The sequence below is a fragment of the Arvicola amphibius genome, chromosome 3 (assembly GCF_903992535.2).
Source record: "Arvicola amphibius chromosome 3, mArvAmp1.2, whole genome shotgun sequence".
Taxonomy (NCBI): Eukaryota; Metazoa; Chordata; class Mammalia; order Rodentia; family Cricetidae; genus Arvicola; species Arvicola amphibius.
In genome coordinates this window covers 184,959,339-184,979,085 of record NC_052049.1, presented here as the reverse complement: position 1 = coordinate 184,979,085, position 19,747 = coordinate 184,959,339, and the positions used below count along the sequence as shown (strand labels likewise).

The 19,747-nt window shown below is 52.9% G+C and overlaps 1 protein-coding gene across 1 annotated transcript in view; it reads left to right on the top strand.

Annotated features, from left to right (window-relative positions):
* The window catches only part of Scn5a (sodium voltage-gated channel alpha subunit 5), a 99,131-nt gene extending 95,925 nt beyond the window's left edge, over positions 1–3,206 (top strand). The window contains exon 28 of the mRNA XM_038322330.1: positions 286–3,206. Coding sequence (XP_038178258.1) covers positions 286–1,523 — 1,238 coding nt within the window. The 3' untranslated portion in view covers positions 1,524–3,206. The remainder of the gene's footprint in view (positions 1–285) is intronic.
* The last annotated feature ends 16,541 nt before the right edge of the window (positions 3,207–19,747 follow it).

The following is a 19,747-nucleotide window of genomic DNA, read 5'->3' as shown; positions in this document are numbered from 1 at the left end:
TGAGCGAGTACCCCCCGGCCTCAGAACACATGTAACAGTGTCCCGGCACACCTCCATTGTACAGGTGCATCCTTACAAGTAGAACAGCGCTGAGAAGCCATCTAGTAAAGTATAGATCATCACCTCCTGGATCATAGAGGCAAGCCAAGGCAAAGTCCTAGACAGTCCCATTGACCTGGTCTTCCAAGAAGGGCCTTCTATACGGATGCACTTGCCCTTAGTGAACCTGGGCTGGAAGGAGGGTAGATATGTCGTGGTGGCCACAGTCTTGCTTGTATCCCACAGGCACTGTCCTCTCTGACATCATCCAGAAGTACTTTTTCTCCCCAACGCTCTTCCGGGTCATCCGTCTGGCCAGAATCGGCCGCATCCTCAGGCTGATCCGAGGAGCCAAGGGGATCCGCACGCTGCTCTTCGCCCTCATGATGTCCCTGCCCGCCCTCTTCAACATTGGCCTCCTGCTCTTCCTCGTCATGTTCATCTACTCCATCTTCGGCATGGCCAACTTTGCCTATGTCAAGTGGGAAGCTGGTATCGACGACATGTTCAACTTCCAGACCTTTGCCAACAGCATGCTGTGCCTTTTCCAGATCACCACATCAGCCGGCTGGGACGGCCTCCTCAGCCCCATCCTCAACACAGGGCCCCCATACTGTGACCCCAATCTGCCCAACAGCAATGGCTCCCGGGGGAACTGTGGGAGCCCAGCGGTGGGCATCCTCTTCTTCACCACCTACATCATCATCTCCTTCCTCATTGTGGTCAACATGTACATCGCCATCATCCTGGAGAACTTCAGTGTGGCCACGGAAGAGAGCACGGAGCCCCTGAGCGAGGATGACTTTGACATGTTCTATGAGATCTGGGAGAAGTTCGACCCCGAGGCCACCCAGTTCATTGAGTATTTGGCCCTGTCCGACTTCGCAGATGCCTTGTCCGAGCCTCTCCGCATCGCCAAGCCCAACCAGATAAGCCTCATCAACATGGACTTGCCCATGGTGAGTGGGGACCGCATCCACTGTATGGACATCCTGTTCGCCTTCACCAAGAGGGTGCTTGGGGAGTCCGGAGAAATGGACGCTCTGAAGATCCAGATGGAGGAGAAGTTCATGGCAGCCAATCCTTCCAAGATCTCCTACGAGCCCATCACCACCACCCTCCGACGGAAGCATGAAGAGGTGTCAGCCACGGTCATCCAGCGGGCCTTCCGGAGGCACCTACTGCAGCGGTCCGTGAAGCATGCTTCCTTCCTCTTCCACCAGCAAACGGGCAGTGGCCTCTCGGACGAGGATGCCCCTGAGCGAGAGGGCCTCATTGCCTACATGATGAATGAGAACTTCTCCCGGCGCAGTGGTCCACCCTCCAGCTCCTCCATCTCCTCGACATCCTTCCCCCCGTCCTACGACAGTGTCACGAGAGCCACCAGTGATAACCTCCCAGTGCGAGCATCGGACTATAGCCGCAGTGAGGATCTTGCCGACTTCCCTCCATCTCCAGATAGGGACCGAGAATCGATAGTGTGAGCCTGGCCACAGATGGCCGTGACACACCCTGTTGAGTCGTGATGTACCTGAATGCAGTTAAAACCACTGTCAGCTGAGGCCTTCCTGGCTTTGGACTGTAGAGGTGACAGATGAGCCTTGAGTTGGAGGAACCACAAGGCAGAGTTCTGTGTCTCTGCACTGAAGCCAGGAGCAGCCGAAGGAACCCCTATTGGTAGAGGCCTGTCCCCAGAGGCCTGGTACACCCTAGGAGCCTGTCTGGCCAGGCTCTGAACAGCATCTCTCCCCCAGCCTCTGAGGTGGAATGGAAAACACACTGTCCATGTTGTGAACAGGCTTTCATAGATTTATTATATTTGATATTTTTTTACTTGAGCAAAGAACATCTTTTTCCATGAACATCTGCAGTTCACACTGCCTCTCCTTAACCCTGAACAAGAGTGTCAACGGAGCTGCCCAGACTCTGCTCTCGAAGCTAAGTGGGATCCAGTGTGGCTTCCTCGGGTCTTCATACCCAAGGGAGGAACGTGGTTCCTGTCATGTGGACTGAGGAGCCAGGAAGGCCTTACCCTTCACTCACACACATGTGTGCACACACTTCACAAACTGGGGCCACACACAGGCCACGGGGGCCCAGGAGTCCCTCGGGCAAGTGTGAGCTGCTCCAAGGGAGACAAGTTTTTCCTCCCTGGCCCCGAAGCGTGAGCTTCTTCCTGTGGCGCTCACTCTGCACGTGCACAAACACACACACCACACTCACACACACACACCGTTGTCCCCAGGATTCCATTTTCCTTTCTATTCAGGCTCCACTGAGGTCAGTGCTAAGAAAATTCAAAGCTTCCCGATGAGCAGCCTAGGTCTCAGAAGGGTTCTGCTTCTTCTCCCTCTCCTGTAAGAGTATTAATGTTGGAGCCCAAGGGTATGAGGAGGGCCAGCCCCACTGACAGCCAGGCACGGAGCTTACTCCAGGGCAGTGGCAGGCCCTGCCGACAAGCCAAGGGAAGAGAAGGCTGATCCACGTGGGCCACTGAACTGTGCCCAGCCGTGGCAGCTGCACAGCCCATCTGACAAAGGAAGTGGCCTCCATTTCCCAGGCTCCCCTGGGGTCTCTCTGCCTCTGACGGCATGTGGGAAGGAGTCCCACGGAGGCTCCAGCTCCTTTCACAGTCAGACACTGTGAAAGCAGGAGGGCAGCCTGGCCCTGCCTGGAGAAAGGCCCTGGATGGTCCCACGTGGTTCCGTGGGAGGGCACAAGCCATTGATCCTACTGGGGAAGGAGGCGGTGTGGCACTGGGGCTCAGCACAAGGTCTGAACTTGTCTGGACTCAGGATCCCTGAGGGCAGGGGTCTGACCATCCCAGGAGTCTTCCGAGAAGGCTTTTTTCAGGGAAAAAATAATTTTATTCGTCCAATTATCCCTGTGACCTCTTCAGCTGCTGACAATCCTATTTAGCATATGCAAATCTTTTGATGTAGAGAAACCGCTGAGGTGATGTGATTGGCTGGTGGAGCCTGAGCAAGCAGGGGCTCGGCTGCCCAAGTCTAGCTCTCCAGCAGAGCCACCCTGGGCTGGGGGCACCCACCTCACAGGCCACCTCAGTCTCACCTGCCCACTGCAGGCTGGCTGCTCCTACCTACCTCGCCGAGCTGTCGGAGGGCTGGACGCTCGTGGCAGTGCCGAAGGGGGCACTGCGGGCGAGTCAAGTATTATGTTTCTTTTTGCCACCTCAGTTCCCTTGGTGGCAACCAGCCCCAACCCCACCCACCCCTGGAGACTTATCCAGTGTCCCCATCGAGTCCCATATGGGGAGAGCTGGGTTTTAACTGTCCTGGTGACGCCTCTCTGAGTGGAAATCTTATTTTTGTAGATCTGTGCTTTGCTCTCAAGGCTTGGAGAGATGTGTGTCCCTCCCTGGCACCCGCGTCAGGCTGCATAGGCAGGAATGTGGCCTAGGGCTGGCAGGGCTGTCATCCCAGCTGGCCGGAAGGACACTGTGGTTTTGAGTGTGTGGAAAGCCTCGGAGCCTTAAGACAGGTGCCCGGGGCTGGCTGCAAACAGGATGGCCAAGGGTGGGAGCCAGCTAGCCCCAACTCCTTGGCTCAGCACGGTCTCTTTTTCTAGAACGGCACAGCGGTGCGCAGGAGGAGAGAAGAGAGTCGACAGAAGGTGGGAGGGACATGTGTACATGTCAGGTGTTGTCTGAATTAACGAGCACTTCTCACCAAGCTTCGTGTATAAATGAAATACATTATTTTTCAAACAAACTAATAAATGGCTTACATGACCCGGTCTGTGTCTTTTCTTGGGCTGAGGTGTAACGGGGTCACCAAGGAAGGGGCGAGGCAGCAGAGGGGGGGCACCAAGGAAGGGGCGGGGCAGCGGGGGGGCATCAAGGAAGGGGCGGGGCAGCAGAGGGGGCATCAAGGAAGGAGGGAGGTAGCAGAGGCTGGAGGAAGCTGTGTGGAGGCCTTGATCTGAGCAGGTCTGGAGAATGTAAGTGGTAGCCGTAGGAGAGCGGTCAGGTCTCAAGAATGCCTTGAACAGAGGCAGGGGTCCAACCAGCACAAGTGGGGTACAGATGGGCAGCACCCCCTCCCGGGAGAAGAGAATACCTTGAGGACCTCCTGCTCTAGGACACCATGGAGAGGGGAAACCCCACCCTGCAAGTGCCAAGCCAGAGATGGCCTCAGGGCGGGATCCCTGGCTTCTTAGTCCGCTCCTCCCTTCATCCCTCTGTCCACTGTGGCTCCGTGCTGCCAGCCCACTCTCCACATGCCCATGTGCTTTGCCTCCTTGTGGGTAGACCCAGCATGCCCTCTGTCCTGTCTGCAAACCCCTAGCTCTGTGCAGCAGGTCGTCCAAGGAAGTACTTCCCTTCCCTCCCTGGGAACCATGCTAGTCAGTCTTTGGCCTGCTTGTTTCAGAATGTATTAACAATGGTGAGATACACACAGCGTTAAACTCATCGCCTTAACTAACTGTGCAGTTCAGTGATAGTCAACATCTCGCCATCCCTTGGCTGTCCACATCCAGACCACTCCATTGCATAGAACTGTGCATGTGTCCAACAAGCCTGCCCTCGGTCCTCCCGCAGCCCCACACCCCTATCTCTGTGCCTTTAGCCGCTCTCGGGACCTTATAATCGGACCCTTGGTGTTGGTGAACGGGGTTTGCTTTTCTGTTTTGTTGCCCTGCCTCCTCCGGGCTCTCAGCTGTACCTTCCCATTCCCGTGCCCTCCCAGAAAAAGTGGACCGTGGCTCTGAAGAAGCCAGGACCTCTGTACTGAGCCCCAGCCCGGTGTGTTCAGCAGCCTGCTCTGTTTCTAGACCTTCCAGCCAGAACCACCTACTGCTGAACTCAACTCCCTTGCCTCGCCCCAGGTCCATTAATGCCATTTTTAGTGCCCACGCTAACACCAACACTCCTCGTCCAAGCCTTGGGGGCCCCATCTCTTCAGTGGCTCCAAAATTCCACTGCTCAGTTCTCACTTATCTTCCTTGTTAGGTTAGAGAGTCTGTCTTGCCTCTTGGAGACCACCAAGCATTTCCTTGGCTAACTTCATGCACTCCACATTCTTCCCTCAGGGACAAGGGTGATATTTCAGTCCAAGATAACTAACCCCGCATAAAGTTGCTCCGTGGCTTCTGTTACCCCTGGATCAAGGGCTCTGGCCCCGCTGACCTCTGTAACCACATCTCTCCAGCCCTCAAGGCTCCGGGCTCTTCCTTCCTGCCTCACCAGCTGCTGCTCCCTCTACCCAGAACAGCCCTCGCTCTTCTTGGGGTCAGGAGTGTTCTTTGGGAGCCTTCCCCGACATGCCCCAGCTCCCCACTCCACAGGCCCTCATCCTGAAGCTTCCTCTCTTAGCTCCCTCTCTACAGAGTGGTGGGCAGACAGGACCCCGATGGAATAGAAACCGGTCTCATTGCCCCTCACTGCAGCTTGCTGTCTTGCTCAGTGGGAAGCCCCTCCCTGGGCCTGGTGAGAACAAGCAGAGCCTGTGGCATTTCTGCCTGGGGAACAGAACAGAAGGCTACCATCACTTTTCTTGGAGTCTCAGCCTGGCGTGAGCATGCCCAGTGCTAGGGGCAGAGTGGCTGGGTGCCTTCTCCAGACCAGCTGTAGAGTTAGGGACACTTTCATGGACTGTGAGGAGGACCAGGCTGTGCCCTCTCTCTGCGGCTTCCCACGAGATGCTCCTTTGTTACGATCCCTGATGATCTGTGTCCTTAGGTACCTGTGGGACCACCCAGCCTCCTGCCAAGATAATCACCGTGTACCTGAGCTTGCCCAGCAAGGCCCTGTCCTCCGTGTCCAAGACATCACAGTTCCCCAAGAAGCCTCTGGAAGCCCCCTTCGGAAAGCCTGGGTTTAGGAGGCAGCGCACACCTGTCACCCAGGCCCTTCCTCAAGAGAAGGCCCAGGGCTCTGGACACAGAACACTAATAAGACTCTCCAAAGGAACCTGCTCACAGAAACCCTCAGCTCAGCTTTCTCAGACTCTTGTCCACCCTCGACAAGACTAAGGGGTCTGAGTGACATTCCCTTATAAGTGATCCCATGTGAAAGATGATAATCTGCCATCCGGACCCTGCTGGTCACCCTTGCTCACCTTCATTGGCTTCCCTCCAGCCAGCCAGGGCCTTTCAAAGGGCAGTCCACATGCTAGGCCAGTAGGCCACAACCGGCTGTTTAATCCGCGTCAGAACCCAAAGCCCCATGGCATCCTGTGTGGTGGGGACATGTGACTTAGTGGAGCCTGTCTCACATATGTAGAAAGTTCAGGGGAGTGTCTGTGTGGTCCCTGCCAGGGGATGACAAATAAATGTCTCATGAAAATTTCCACAGGACAGAATTTAAAAGAAATACCAGAGGGACTGTAGAGATGGCTATGTGGTTAGGAGCCGTGACTGTCCTTCCCAAGGACCTGGGTTTGATCCCCAGAACAAACACAGAGGCTCACAACTATCTGTAACTGTAGTCTAGTTCCAGGGGATTTTACGCCCTCTTCTGAGCTCTGTGGCACCAGGCACGCATGTGGTTCACAGACATACGTCCTGAAAAAGAATTGAGAGAAACACCAGGAATGGGTTCATGTTCTTTCTCCTCACTGCTGAGTCCTGGAGCCCTCCCTCAGAGGCTGGGCATGGAAGGACAGCATCCACTGTAGAGTTAAGGAGAAGAAAAGGAGTCTGAGGCTGCTTCCCCACAACAGGGCTGTACAGGCCTTCTCTCCCACACGCCAGGGATACTAACTCCCCAGTACCTCAGGCTAGATCCTCTCTCACTGTTCTTGAAGTCAGGTTTTTTGTTTGTTTGTTTGTTTGTTTTGTTTTTTATTGTTTTTTGTTTTTTTGTTTTTCGAGACAGGGTTTCCATGTGTAATAGTCCTAGCTGTCCTGGAACTAGCTCTTGTAGACCAGGCTGGCCTCGAACTCACAGGGATTTGCCTGCCTCTGCTTCCAGAGTGCTGGGATGAAAGGCGTGAGGTGTGTGACAACACCTCCCGGCCGGCCGAGTCTGGGGTTCTTAATCTCTTCTATGTGGGGCCTTCCCCAGCTCCCTGAGGTAAGCCTTAGCCTGTCTTGGAGAGTGTTGTTGTGGTTGGGACCGGGCTCGAGGCTGCAAGAGGAGGCCTGTGCCTACTAAAATGTTACAGCTGTCACCGGGCCAAATGGGGGTGAGGCTGGGGTCTGGGTAGTGGATGACTGTGAGTGGCAGATGCCAGCTCCTGTGTCAAGGGGAAAGGCATGCAGCCGAGAATCTCAGCCCTTGGCAGGGACAGAGATGCTCCTGGACAGACGTCAGCTCTCGCCCCAGGGCCACAGCGTTGGCAGCTGCCCTGCCCCGTGCCATCAACCCTCCACCATCAGCCCTGACAGCCACTAGACTCCGTGTCCAGGAGGTGGGGAGGGGCAGGGAGAAATATGCCTGGGCCCTCCTAGAGGCAGAGGCTACGAGGGAAGTGACCAAGGGCAAGGCAAGGGTGTGACAGAGATCTTTAATGGACTCGGGGGAACCCCCCAGTGCCTCCCAAACCTGGCTTCTTTCAGGATCTGTGCTGCCACAGCGCCCTGTGCCCTGCCCCCAATGTTCTGAGCAGACCAAAGGCTGCAGCAGGCCAGGCCAGGCTGTTTGCTCAGCCCTGACTCCAGCCATAGTCCTGGCACCCAGCACAATGAGGTGTGATGATACTGCAGACTCAGCAGCCTGGCCAATCATAACCTACTGTGTGGTTTCACCTGGCCCAATCCATTCGAGCCCTGCCTGCTCCCGAGGTCTCCAACTGCCCCTGTCCCAGCAGTACTGCCCTCCAGTCTGCGTTTTTCTGGAAGATACAGGCCTATGTGGGATCTCCACCTGCAGGGATTCACCTATATCCAAAATGTCAGGAATGAACCTCAGGCTTCCCGTCCCAAATCCTCTTAGGCCACAAGCCTCTGCATTTTCACGGGGATGGAGGACAGAAAAGAGGCCAGGGAGACTTCGAGCAGACAGGGTGCCGGGGAAGTTTGCTCAGAATGACAGAGGGTGACAGCTGCCCAGTTCTCTGAGGTGCAGGGTGTCTTACAGGGACCTTAAGGCCAAGCAGCCAGCATCAATCTTCGTGGGTAACCCAAGCCACCTTGGGCAACAGCGGTGAGAGCCGAGCCAGCCTGAGCCCAGTGTGAGCAGCGGCCAGTCTAACAAGCACTTCCTCCCATGCCAGCTCACAGGGCTGGCATCCTGGGCAGCTGCCAGGCACCTGCTGCTGACAAGAAACGACCCGCAGCCTTTGTGGAGACAGGCTGGCTCGGATGCCTGAGAAGCGTGTGAGGTCCCAGCAGAAGCCCGGATGTGGGCTGTCTGACCAGCAATATGTCCTGTTCTATGTGCCCAGCGGTATGTGGGGCACTGTATAATGTCGGTGTGAGCAAAGCTGGGCTAGGCTTGCCTCCAGGATCTGTCTTTAAGACCATCTCTGCTTGGAAATCATCTGTCCACTACTTACCCTGTCAGGGGAAGACCCCTCTTTTGGACAGTCAGAGCCAGCCCCCGTCTACACTGCAGGATGGTAGAAGCAACGAGGGCTTACCCAAGAGAAGAGGCCAGTTTAGCAGGGATCACTGGGCCTCCTGCATCCTGTACCGGTCCATCACATTTATAGCCTTCACCCCAGACAGGAGACAAAGAAATGACAAAGCCAATGAGACCATAAATAAAGTGTAATGGGATAACCGGGATGTGCAGCCCATCCCAAGGACAGAGCCAGGAGGGGGCTGACCTGAGCCTCCATCTGTCTTGACTTCACCCACAGGTCAGCTCCGGGAGACAGTTAAAACCACTGAGTGTCCACCATGGGGATGCCCAGCTGGATTTCCAGCTTCCCAGGCCAAAAACTCTGATGGCATCCGTACCTCCTCTCTTTCCCTTACACCCCACATCCAATCCGGCAGGAAATCCTGTTGGCTCTGCCTTCAGAGCACATCCCAAGTCCAGGCGGTTCTCAACACCTCCGCTGCCGCCACGGTGCTCTCCATTCTCCTGGTGGCCTCCTAACAGGCTCTTGTTCCTGGTTGTTAGCATATCCGTCAGCAGGGGACCAGCTAACACAGCCTTCTCTGCTCATACCCATGCTCACTGGAACTCTCTAGACCCCCCACTGTGGTCATGCATGGTAGGCATGGCTCCCCACCTCCTACCCCCTTGGCCCTTACTGGGCTTCCTATTGCACTCAGCCATACATCTCTCTTGCTGGCTTCCAAGCACCCCTGGCTCAGGCCTCCGCACTGGCTGATCCTCTACCCAGAATGCTTTCCGAGGGACTCGGGCTCATCTACTTCAGTCTCCAAGTCGTTGTATAGATTCCACTCTTGTAATGACAATGTGACACAGTGACCATCCTGTCTTCTACCCTTCCACAGTCTACTGTTTTCAAATTAGATTCTTTAGAGAGGTTTAATTTATACAATAAAATTCACCCTTTTTAACATTTCTGCCTTTATTTATTTATTTATTTATTTATTTATTGTGTGTGTGTGTGTGTGTGTGTGTGTGTGTAGCTGGATATCTGGAGGTCGGAGGTTGGAGGCAAGTGCCTCTACCACCAAACCACCCCACCCCACCCCACTAGCCCTCACACTCCAGGTTGTGTCTTTGTATTGGGTTTTTTTTTTTTTTTTTTTTTTCGTTTTGCAAGACAGGGTTTCTCTGTGTAACAGCCCTGGCTGTCCTGGAACTCACTTTGTAGAGCAGGTTGGATTTGAACTCACAGAGATCCACCTACCTCTGCCTCCAGAGTGCTGTAATTAAAGGTGTGCCCCACCACCACCCAGCCTGGTTTTTGTTTTCTATCTCAGCGTTCTGAATTTTAATTTCTTCATTGCTAATGACTGAGCTTTTTTTTTTTTTCATGCAGTGATTGGCTGTTCTATCTTTGGTGAACCCCTGCCACTGTTCGGCAACTTTCTATAGAGACACAAACATTTTCAGCATCATTTGGAAGTAACAGTCTCCCCAACTGAGACAGCGTTCTGTGGCTGTGCTAGGGCTTACTATATGATCTCCTCATCTGTGAAATGGGGTGTGCGTGACTCTGCATGCTCACACACAGGAAAGCACAGCAATCCCCAGATCGTGTAAGCACCTTGTGAACGTCCATTGTGGTGATGAGCATGGCTAGCTCCTCGGTGGCTCTTCCTTGCTAAAATGGTTGTCTCCTGGACAGAGGGTAGAGAGCTATTCAAGCAGAGCCTCCAAACCAGTGCCACCCACCCAGTGAGTTCCACAATTATTGTTTAGTGACATACCTGACAGGTCCCTTCCATGGCCCAGGGAGGACTCACAAAGCAGCAAGAAATTGACCTCATTACCTGATCCCCAGATGGCCCAGGGCTCAGTTCCTCCATGAGTAATGGAGGAGGAGAAGGCATTGGGGGAAGTGATATGGCCTTTCAAGGTCTGACCTCCAACCCTGTAGGCTCCACACGCTTGCCAGTCCACCACGTATGTCTTTCCCCTAGTCAACCCCATTCTGTGGGGGCCCATGTGACCTCTACAGGAAACCTGAACCCCAATTTAAGTGTCTCTCTGCGCTGGGCCTCCCCCTCCGGGGCAGTGGGGTGGGAAGGAGGGCAGCTGCGTAGGAAACTAACACTGTAAGAACTGGGGCTGGTGCCAGTGCCACAGACATGGAGGAGAGGTGACGAGAGGACATGCAGCTTAGCAGAGCCCGGGCTGCCGGAGAGGGAAGAGTGGAGACGGGGTGCTGGGGTGCAGTGGGAAAACCGTAGAAGGAAGGCATTCCAAGGCTGGGGCTTCCGAAGCTCTAGACGACTGAGCCAGAGAAAAGCAGAGGCACCCACAGGCCGAGGTACAGAAGGGTGAGGAAGACGAAGGGCAAGGGACAGGGCTAGGCCGGGGAGAGATCAACCTCTGCCTCCCCCCAGCCCTTCATCTCCACTAAACATGCTCTCCACGCTCATTGTCACCTCCTTGACTGTGGGCAGCCCTGTTCAGCCTGCTCAGCCACAGCTCCCCATCAGGACTCTCTTGGCACCCTGGCAACCCCACACCCTGTTCTTCCCCTCCTGAGTGCCACCCTCAATACCCACTGCCTCCGGGCTCTAGCCTCAGAGGACCTAAAAAACAATATCCTTCCCAGCTGGAGATCAGGCAGGTCAGGGCCGCCAGGCCACGCATCTGCCCCTGCCTGCCTTGCCAGGCCGACAAGGTGTCTTCTCTTCTACAGAGACCATGACAGGTGAAGGAAGGGTGGGAATGTGCTGGGCAGTGGAGCTGAAGCCCATCCGACCCGACAGACATCAGCAACCACCCCAGGAGTGGCAGGAGGATCCAGAGCCAGAGGGGTCCCCTCCCTCCTGTCACTAAATAAAGTCTGAAACACGGAACTCACTGAGGAAACTGAGGCATCTGCCCATTCTTCACGGAGCAAATATGTTTGAAGCATCTTACAACGAGCAAAGTCAGGCTTGCTTTTGCCCTTACGTAGCTCAATCAAGTCAGGGAGATGAGTAACCGCCCAGCAGCTTGAAGCTGCTGTCACAGAGGGTGCCCAAGGAACAAATGGTTAATGAACACTGGGCATTGATAAGATACAATTTAGCTGTGACTGTGAGGGTTTTTCCAGAGAAGATTAACTGAGGTAGGGAACACCTGACTGTATGAGCACATCCTATCAGCTGGGTCCCAGACTGAACAAAAGAAAAAGGGAAAAGTGCCGAACCAAACGTTCCCTTCTCTGCTTCCTGATCTGCCCAGGGCTATTGGTCACAAGGAGAACAGTAACCAATACAATATTCAGGGATAGAGTCAGGGTGGTGTGTCGTGTTGGAACTGACCTAAAGAGGGCATTTCCAGGCAGACAGGAGAGTGAGTGTGAGATTCTGAGGTGGAGGAGACATGACCCATTCCAGAAGGGCAGCATGGCCCATGTGGGTAGAACCAGCAAATAGGAGGTGGTGCCGGCTGGAGAGGTCCAGGCGAGGAGCCTGGAGATGACCCGAGGCATAAGGAACTGCTAAAGAGGTTCACTCCTGCATATCCTTTTGTTTATGGGGTGAGGGGCGTGGCTGCTCATGAGGCCTCTGCTTCGACAAGACCTACCCTGCGATCTATGAAAGGAATCGTGCAAGACAATAATGGTGGATCAAAATAGCCAGCGGCCTCTACAGGGAGAGACCGTGGTGTTTAGGCCTAGGCTAGATGAAAAGGCGTTACAGTGACCTCCTCATTACCTCCTTGGCAGACCCTCCTACCCCAAGAGTCCCCTTGAGACTGCAAGAGCAATTGGTGAGCCACTGGGGACGTGTCTGTCTAAAAATTGGTTTGAAGTCTCTTCTGTCTGACCCTGCCTCTCACGGCAGGCGCTCCCTGTTGGGGGCAGCACAGGTGACAAGGGACACTGGCTTCTTGGCTGGTGTGAATGGAGCCACTATAACCACCTCATCACACCACGTAAAGGTGCAAACGTCTTCTGTTAGCCAATCAAGGAGGCACACGAGATGGGCATGGTACCGCCTTGCACTCCCAGCACTTGGAAAATTGACACGGGAGGACCACAAATGCACGCCAGCCTGACGACATGATGAATTTGAAACCAGCCTGAGACACAGTCACAGCCCCATGTCTTAAAATTCAGAAAACGTGGGAAGCAAGCTGACTCAGCTGGTAAAAGTGCCTGCTCTTAAGCCTGAGGACCTGAAGTCCAATCTCTAAAACCCACGTGGTGGAAAAACAGACACTGCTGCAAGACACACACATATGCAGGAACGCACACGCGCGCGCACACCCTCACACACGCACACACTGAGGGGGTGAGGTCTAACCAGCACTACCATCTCCCTTTGGGTGCAGCACAGACCACACAGCAGAAGACAGACAGCGAGAGCTCAGGAGCCCCACTTTACTTCGTCTCTAGGACTCCTGTGGGCTTCTACAGTCGGTGCACAAAGCCCGACCTGAACACTGAGGGGGTCTCTAGACTCAACATGAGCCCTGTGGGATACAAGGCTGGGCCCTTGCTGACCTCCTTCACCCAAGACTCCTGGTTCGGAGCTTCTGCTGTGGATGCCTGGCTCTGTCTCACTTCTCCTCACGGCAATCCCAGCAGACGGCCTTCCTCCCAGAGTCTCCTGGGTCCTTGTCCACTTGTTCCAGGGACCATGGCTTAGCATGCCAGGGACTTCAAAAAGAGGAAACTCTGAGTCCAAACTCAAAAGAGTTAACCAGAGATGAAATCACAGCTACCCACGCATCTCACAGCTAGATAACAAGGAAACCCTTCCAGTGGCCTTCATTCTCCGCTGTTCCTGCTACCTGTGAGTAGGGGAGGACTGCCAGCGTGGACACTCTCCTGGCTGCTTCTCGGAACCTCCGCACGGGCTTGGGTCTGAATACTTTCATGCAGAAGAAAGGAACACTTCCAGGTGGAAACCTTCCAAATGTGTCTTCCCAGCCACCTTGTCACCAGATTGTCCTGAGCACAAACTTTCTCAGGAATTATCTTTGCCTTTGGCTCTTCACACAGAAAGGTCACATAGTTGTCTGCTTCTGACAGCACACATGCAGCCGGGGAAATGGCTTCAGAGGGTTCCACAGCTGGAATGCCCACGGGGACGCTTGATGAAGAGAGGGGAGATGAGGTCATGATGAAGACTGAGGAAAAGGGAGGGGAGCAGGGCAGGACAAGGGACTCACACGGCCATCTCGTTCCTTTGCCTTCCTCTCCTAAGCTACAGTTTCTTAGTCATCGCCCGCCACTGCGTGCTAACGAACAGAGAAGCATCAGCCAGAAGCAGGGACACGGCAGTGTTGACCACCATGTCAACACCTAAATCTTGGTTTCCAATATTGTCCACTAAAAAGAACTAGAACTCCTCGGTAAAATGGTTAGCTCAGGTTAAAGCAGAGAAGACACCAAGCGTGCCTGGAACATTGTGTTAGGCCAGAACATAAAGTACCGAGAGACTGATGGAGACATCAAAAGACACAGGAGCAGCTCAGACGGGCCAAGTAGGAACTTAATGGGTGGAAACAGTGGGGAAAGTTGGTAAAGAACGGAATATCAACACAGCTCCCCATAATTAAGTGCTAAGGAAAAGGAACCGTATAGAGATGACCTGGCAGATGCCACTGAAACTAAGCAACCAATGGTAGAATTTCCAACGGGTGGAAAAGGACACCACGTGCTGCCTGACATCAGAAATACCCAGCGTAACCTCTGCAATAATCTTACCCAAAATGCACAGCCTGAGACCACCAGAACCTCGGCAGCAGCGCTCTACCAAAGTGCTGTCCTGTGCTGTTCAAAACAGCAAGTGCAAGACATGCGAAGAACGGGCGATGATCTCCAGATTGGAGGAGGCTGGAAGTCCATGACGACCAAATGCAATGGGTGACTCGGGGACAGTAAACAACAGACGTCAAGGAGAAAAGACAGTTGACTGATGAGGTGTGAGCCGGGACCATGGGCTAGAAGACAGTGTTGGATCAATGCTAGAATCCCTCATTCGGGCAACTGTGGTTTTGCAAGAGTACACCTTTACCAACAAGTAATGAGGAATTTAGACGGGACAGAAACAATTATCTTCAACTTATTCTTAAATAATTCAGGAAAAAATGTGTATGCCATCGTATTACATGTTGTTCCACAGATGTGTAATGTAGAGGCTATGTACATACATGAACACAAAATGATAATCTAAGCAAGTAAAACACAGACAGCGATGGCTGGCATAAAAGGCACGTGACGTTAACATAAAATGTACTAAACTATTAGTAGCCCAGGTCACATGGGGCGTGCTATGAGGGCTGTTTGCGTTCACCTGGTGTTCACGTGGTCTTACACAGCACCACCTCCATTAAAATCAGGTGTTTCAGCTTACACGGGGGCACAGAGCACACAGTGATTCAGCTATTTGTCCGAGCTTCCCCATCTGCTGAAATGGCAAAGCTAGGACGGGACACCACGTCAGCCTGTCTGGCTTGAGTCTGTGCTCTTGGCCAGTCCACTGCACTGTGTCCTGAGCCATGCAGAAAGCTGAGCATGGAGCCACACAGAGAGCACACAGAGATCTCATTCCCATGTTCTCCCCTCCCCCTCCCTCCATCCCTCTCTCTCGCTCTCTCACATACATACACGGACACATATGAACATCCATGCACAAGTCTCTGTCTCTGTCTCTGTCTCTCTCTCTCTCACACACACACATACACAAACATACATGGACACATATGGACATCCATGCACAAGTCTCTCTTCCCCCCTCTCATACACACACACACACATGGACACTCAAGCATGAGACTCTCACACACACACACGCACACATATACGGACACATATGGACATCCATGCACAAGTCTCTCTCTTACCCCCCCTCACACACACACACACACATGGACACTCAAGCATGAGACTCTCACACACACACACACACACGCACACATATACGGACACATATGGACATCCATGCACAAGTCTCTCTCTTCCCTTCTCTCTCTTCCCTTCTCTCTCTTCCCTTCTCTCTCTCTCTCTCTCTCTCTCTCTCTCTCTCTCTCTCTCTCTCACACACACACACACACACACACACGGACACTCATGCATGAGTCTCACACACACACACACACACACACACGGACACTCATGCATGAGTCTCACACACACACACACATACAGGCATACACGCACACACATGCACACAGCACACAGATGTTAGGTGCAGAATGTTTGCAGTCTGAAAGATCAAGATAATCTTCAGACCTGAGGCTTTCAGAAGGTGAACACTCAGCTTAGAGCCTAAGCCTTGAGGGCTTAGAGCATAGGGGGACAGGGGCCTGGAGAGACCCTGAGTCCTGAGGGTTTCCTGTGGCTTTGGCTCAGCATCATCTTCTCTAGCGCTCCAAACTTGTTTCTTTCTACAAGACTTCTCTACTCAGTCCATTCTCATGAACACAACAAAGAAAGGGCCTTGATCTTTTTCGTATTTTTCATAGTGTGTGTGCACGCGCACACGCGCGTGCATGCACACACATGTACATATATAGCACAAGTGGAGCTCAGAGGACAACTTAGGAGGGCTGGTTCTCCCTTCTACCATATGGATTCTGGGGGCTAAACTGAGGTTGTCAGGTTTGATACATGCTGAGCCAGCTCCCGGGGCTTGGATAATGGCTTTCTGAGCAACGGCTAGGGCCTTAGAGGAAAATGTGGACCCAGACAGAGTGGCTGGGAGTTGGCTGGCAGCTGACTGAGGAGACAAGAGGACCGGTCATTGGGGTGATAAGAAGTGCTGAATGTGCCAAGCCCAGCAACAGGGGTCACTGCAGGAACAGTCCCTGTGGGTGGGGGATGGGATGACACCCCCACCCTTGGCACTTTGCCAACAATCAGGGGCAGACATATTTCTCGCTGAACCTTAGGCAGCAGAAAAAGACATCTTAAGAGTCAAAGCTGAGGGTCAGGAATGACGCCGTTTCGTTGGGCCTGCTCGTCCTGCAGGGAAACAAGAGTGAGGGGAGAAAGATGTTGACGTCCGAGTGCAGAAGTGGAGTGGACCCCCGCCACCACCCTCCCTGCCGAAGGGCCTGTCACAAGGCAGCCATGGCTCACACCTGCTTATCAGGGCTGGGGTGTGGAGAGGGTGTCTTGGACAGGAGATAAGTCCGGGACAGGGCTGTCCACACCAGCCCTGCTCTGCCTCCCTCATTCACACCTCCTCAGAGGCCCTCAGCCACTCGGCCCCCGCAGCCTCCACCTGCACCACTGTGCCTCCTCTGCCAACCACCCCTATGGACGGTCTTTCCCCAGGAAGCCTCTGCCCTGTGCAGCTAAAGAGCACCAGGTTGGGAGACTCCCTTGAGGCTGCCTAGGCCATCTCCTTACTTAACAGGCAGGGAAACTAACCTGAAATCAGATCACAAACACACCAAAACATTTACTGTGTCGGTTGAGTTTTAGACTCACAGGGAGAAGGGCACAATGACATCACGCAGTCCTGGCTCCACTAACCTGGGACAGCACAGCCAGTGTCCATCTGTCCACAGACTAGGGCAGGTCTCCATCCTGTGTCAGCAATGGCTGGCAAGGGTCTAAGGCTCTCTCCAAGGTGGCTGAGAGCGGGGAAGGGACACACAGCATCCACGGTGGAAGGCAGGGGCCTTTTATGGACAGCAGGAGGGAACTAGAACATTGTGCTACCTGATGGCCAAACAGGAGCCAGCTGTGTCCAGAGCTCACCGCCCACTACTGCCCCCACCCCTACATCCTAGAGGCCATCTACATAGAAAGGCTCAGACAGTGGCTGAGGCAGGACATTTCTTCTTGTGCGAAGGGAGCCTGGAGCAGGAACAAGGACAGACACATTGAGATCCAGATTGGGGGCAGGAGAGAGGGTGGGGCTTCACACCTGCACACAGCTGGAAGATCTAACTTTAGCTCAGCTTCCTGCAGAAGCCACTAACAGGGCCCCGCTTGGTACACTCAACCACCTTCCTCCCATCTGTCCACCACGCAGGATCACTTCAGGCCAGAGACGGGACTCAGCAGAGCCTAAAGCATGGTGACCGAGGGACCAAGTTACAGGGTCAGCGATGCTCGACTCTGGTCTTACAGCCCATTGCTCTAGTGTTCCTAGAGTGTCTCTAGCATTCCTGAGTCCCCCACCGGAGAATAGGGACACTAGAACTCAACAGGATTCGCTCAGTTTTGCTGACTTGCTGGATAATGCTATTATTTGCAGGATTTCATGGGAACCTCAGAAAGCGTTTGCCTCTAGCACATTAGCAGGGCCCAGTCATTGCTTTCCTTTTTAAAAAAACAAACATGAACTTAACAGGAATTATCAAAGCACAGCATCACATGAAATGGGTGAACATACAATATGGGAATGCCATGTAAAATGAATTCTATACGAACAGGGTCTCCCTTTTCTGTCTCCATCAATGTTTTTTTAACAAACACATTGAAAGCCTGTTTATTCAATCTGCAATGTCAAAGCTGAGAGGCACAGCTAACATGTCAGTTGGCTAAATAAATCAGAACCATCATGAATGTGAACTTGTCGGAGATGGGAAGAAACTGTAACAAGGAAATCTTAACAGTTGGCAAATATAAGATTCCCCTTTGTAGTTAGGCAGTGGTGGCGCACACCTTTAATCCTAGCACTGGGGAGGCAGAGGCAGGCCGATCTCTCTGAGATTAAGGCCAACCTGCTCTACAGAGTGAGTTCTAGCATGGCCAAGGCTACACGAGGAAACCCTGTCTCGAAAAACAAACAAACAAAAAAAGGTCCCTTCTTGTGACGCACGAACTGACAACATGAGCACAAGCTGACAAGCTAATGTGACAGTGGATCAGCTGAAAGACCCGAAAGAAGGTTCCACATGAACCAACACACAGTGAGAAACCAGAGCATGCTTGGGGTTGGCCATGCCCTGGACTCAGTGCAGCACATTCTCAGGGCTTTACTGTGAAGGGCCCGGCACATGAGCGTAAGTCAGCACACAAGCGTGTAAGTTGGCTGCCCCAGGGTCTTTATGAATTTCCAAACTGAAAGGACCCTCAGGCCGCAGTCAGTCTCTGCAGGAAGGTGAGAGCACAGGGGACAGCCTGGAGCCAGCCCTGGTTGATTGTCACAGTCACCATCCTCCTTTTTTTTTTTTTAATTAAACAAACCACAGAACAACAATTTTATTAAGCTCAACAGTTTCTTTGATACAAAGAGAAATATCAAAAGGAAACCAGGACATCTGCACATTTAATGCCCCCACAAAAAAATATGCAATAACCTAAGGCAAAAAAGGACAAAGTTCTCTTCAACAGAGAAAATTATTTCCACTTTTGGAAGGTGTTTCCATGTGCCATTCTTTTTAAATTACAGATTCCAGGGCTGGGGAGACAGTTCACTGGGCAAGCGATCAATTCCACAAGTGTCAATTCCGCAACACACGTAGGCCAGACATGGCAGCACATGTCTGTAATAACAACACTAAGGCAAAATGGGGGTGCAGAGCCAGAACCCCCTGAAGCTCACAAGCCACCTAGCCTGGTGCACAGCGGTGAATGGCATTCCATCTAAAACAAGGCAAAAGGTGAGGGATGATACCTGGGGTTATCCTCGGCTCTCCACACAGTATGAAATATGCACGTCCTCACACCCGTGTGTGCACGCACGCGCACACACACATGTACACACACACTTTCTTTAAAAAAAAAATGAAAGTTGGGGTTGGAAAGATGACTCAGTGATTAAGAGCACTGGCTGCCCTTCCAAAGAATCTGAGTTTGAGTCCCGGCACCCACATGGTGGCTCACAACCACTCGCAGGGGACCTGCCCTCTTCAGCCTCCTTGGGCGCTAGGCATACACAAGGGACACAGACATACATGCAAGCAAAAGCATCCATACACATAAAATAATTTCTTAAAATGCAAATTCCAACCTCATAACAGATATCGTGAATCAAAATTTCAAGAGAGCTGTTGAGAAATCTACCTCTATCTATACATACAAATTTTTTTTGTTTGTTTATGGGGGGGGTTTTCAAGACAGGGTTTTTCTCTGTGTAACAGTCCTGATTATTTGGGAAATCACTCTGTGGACCAAGCTGGCCTTGAATTCATAAATCCGCCTGCCTCTGCCTTCCAAGTGCTGGGATTAAAGGTGTGTGCCACCACTGCCTGGCCTGTCGTGTGTGTGTGTGTGTACATATACACATATACATATATATATAAATCAAG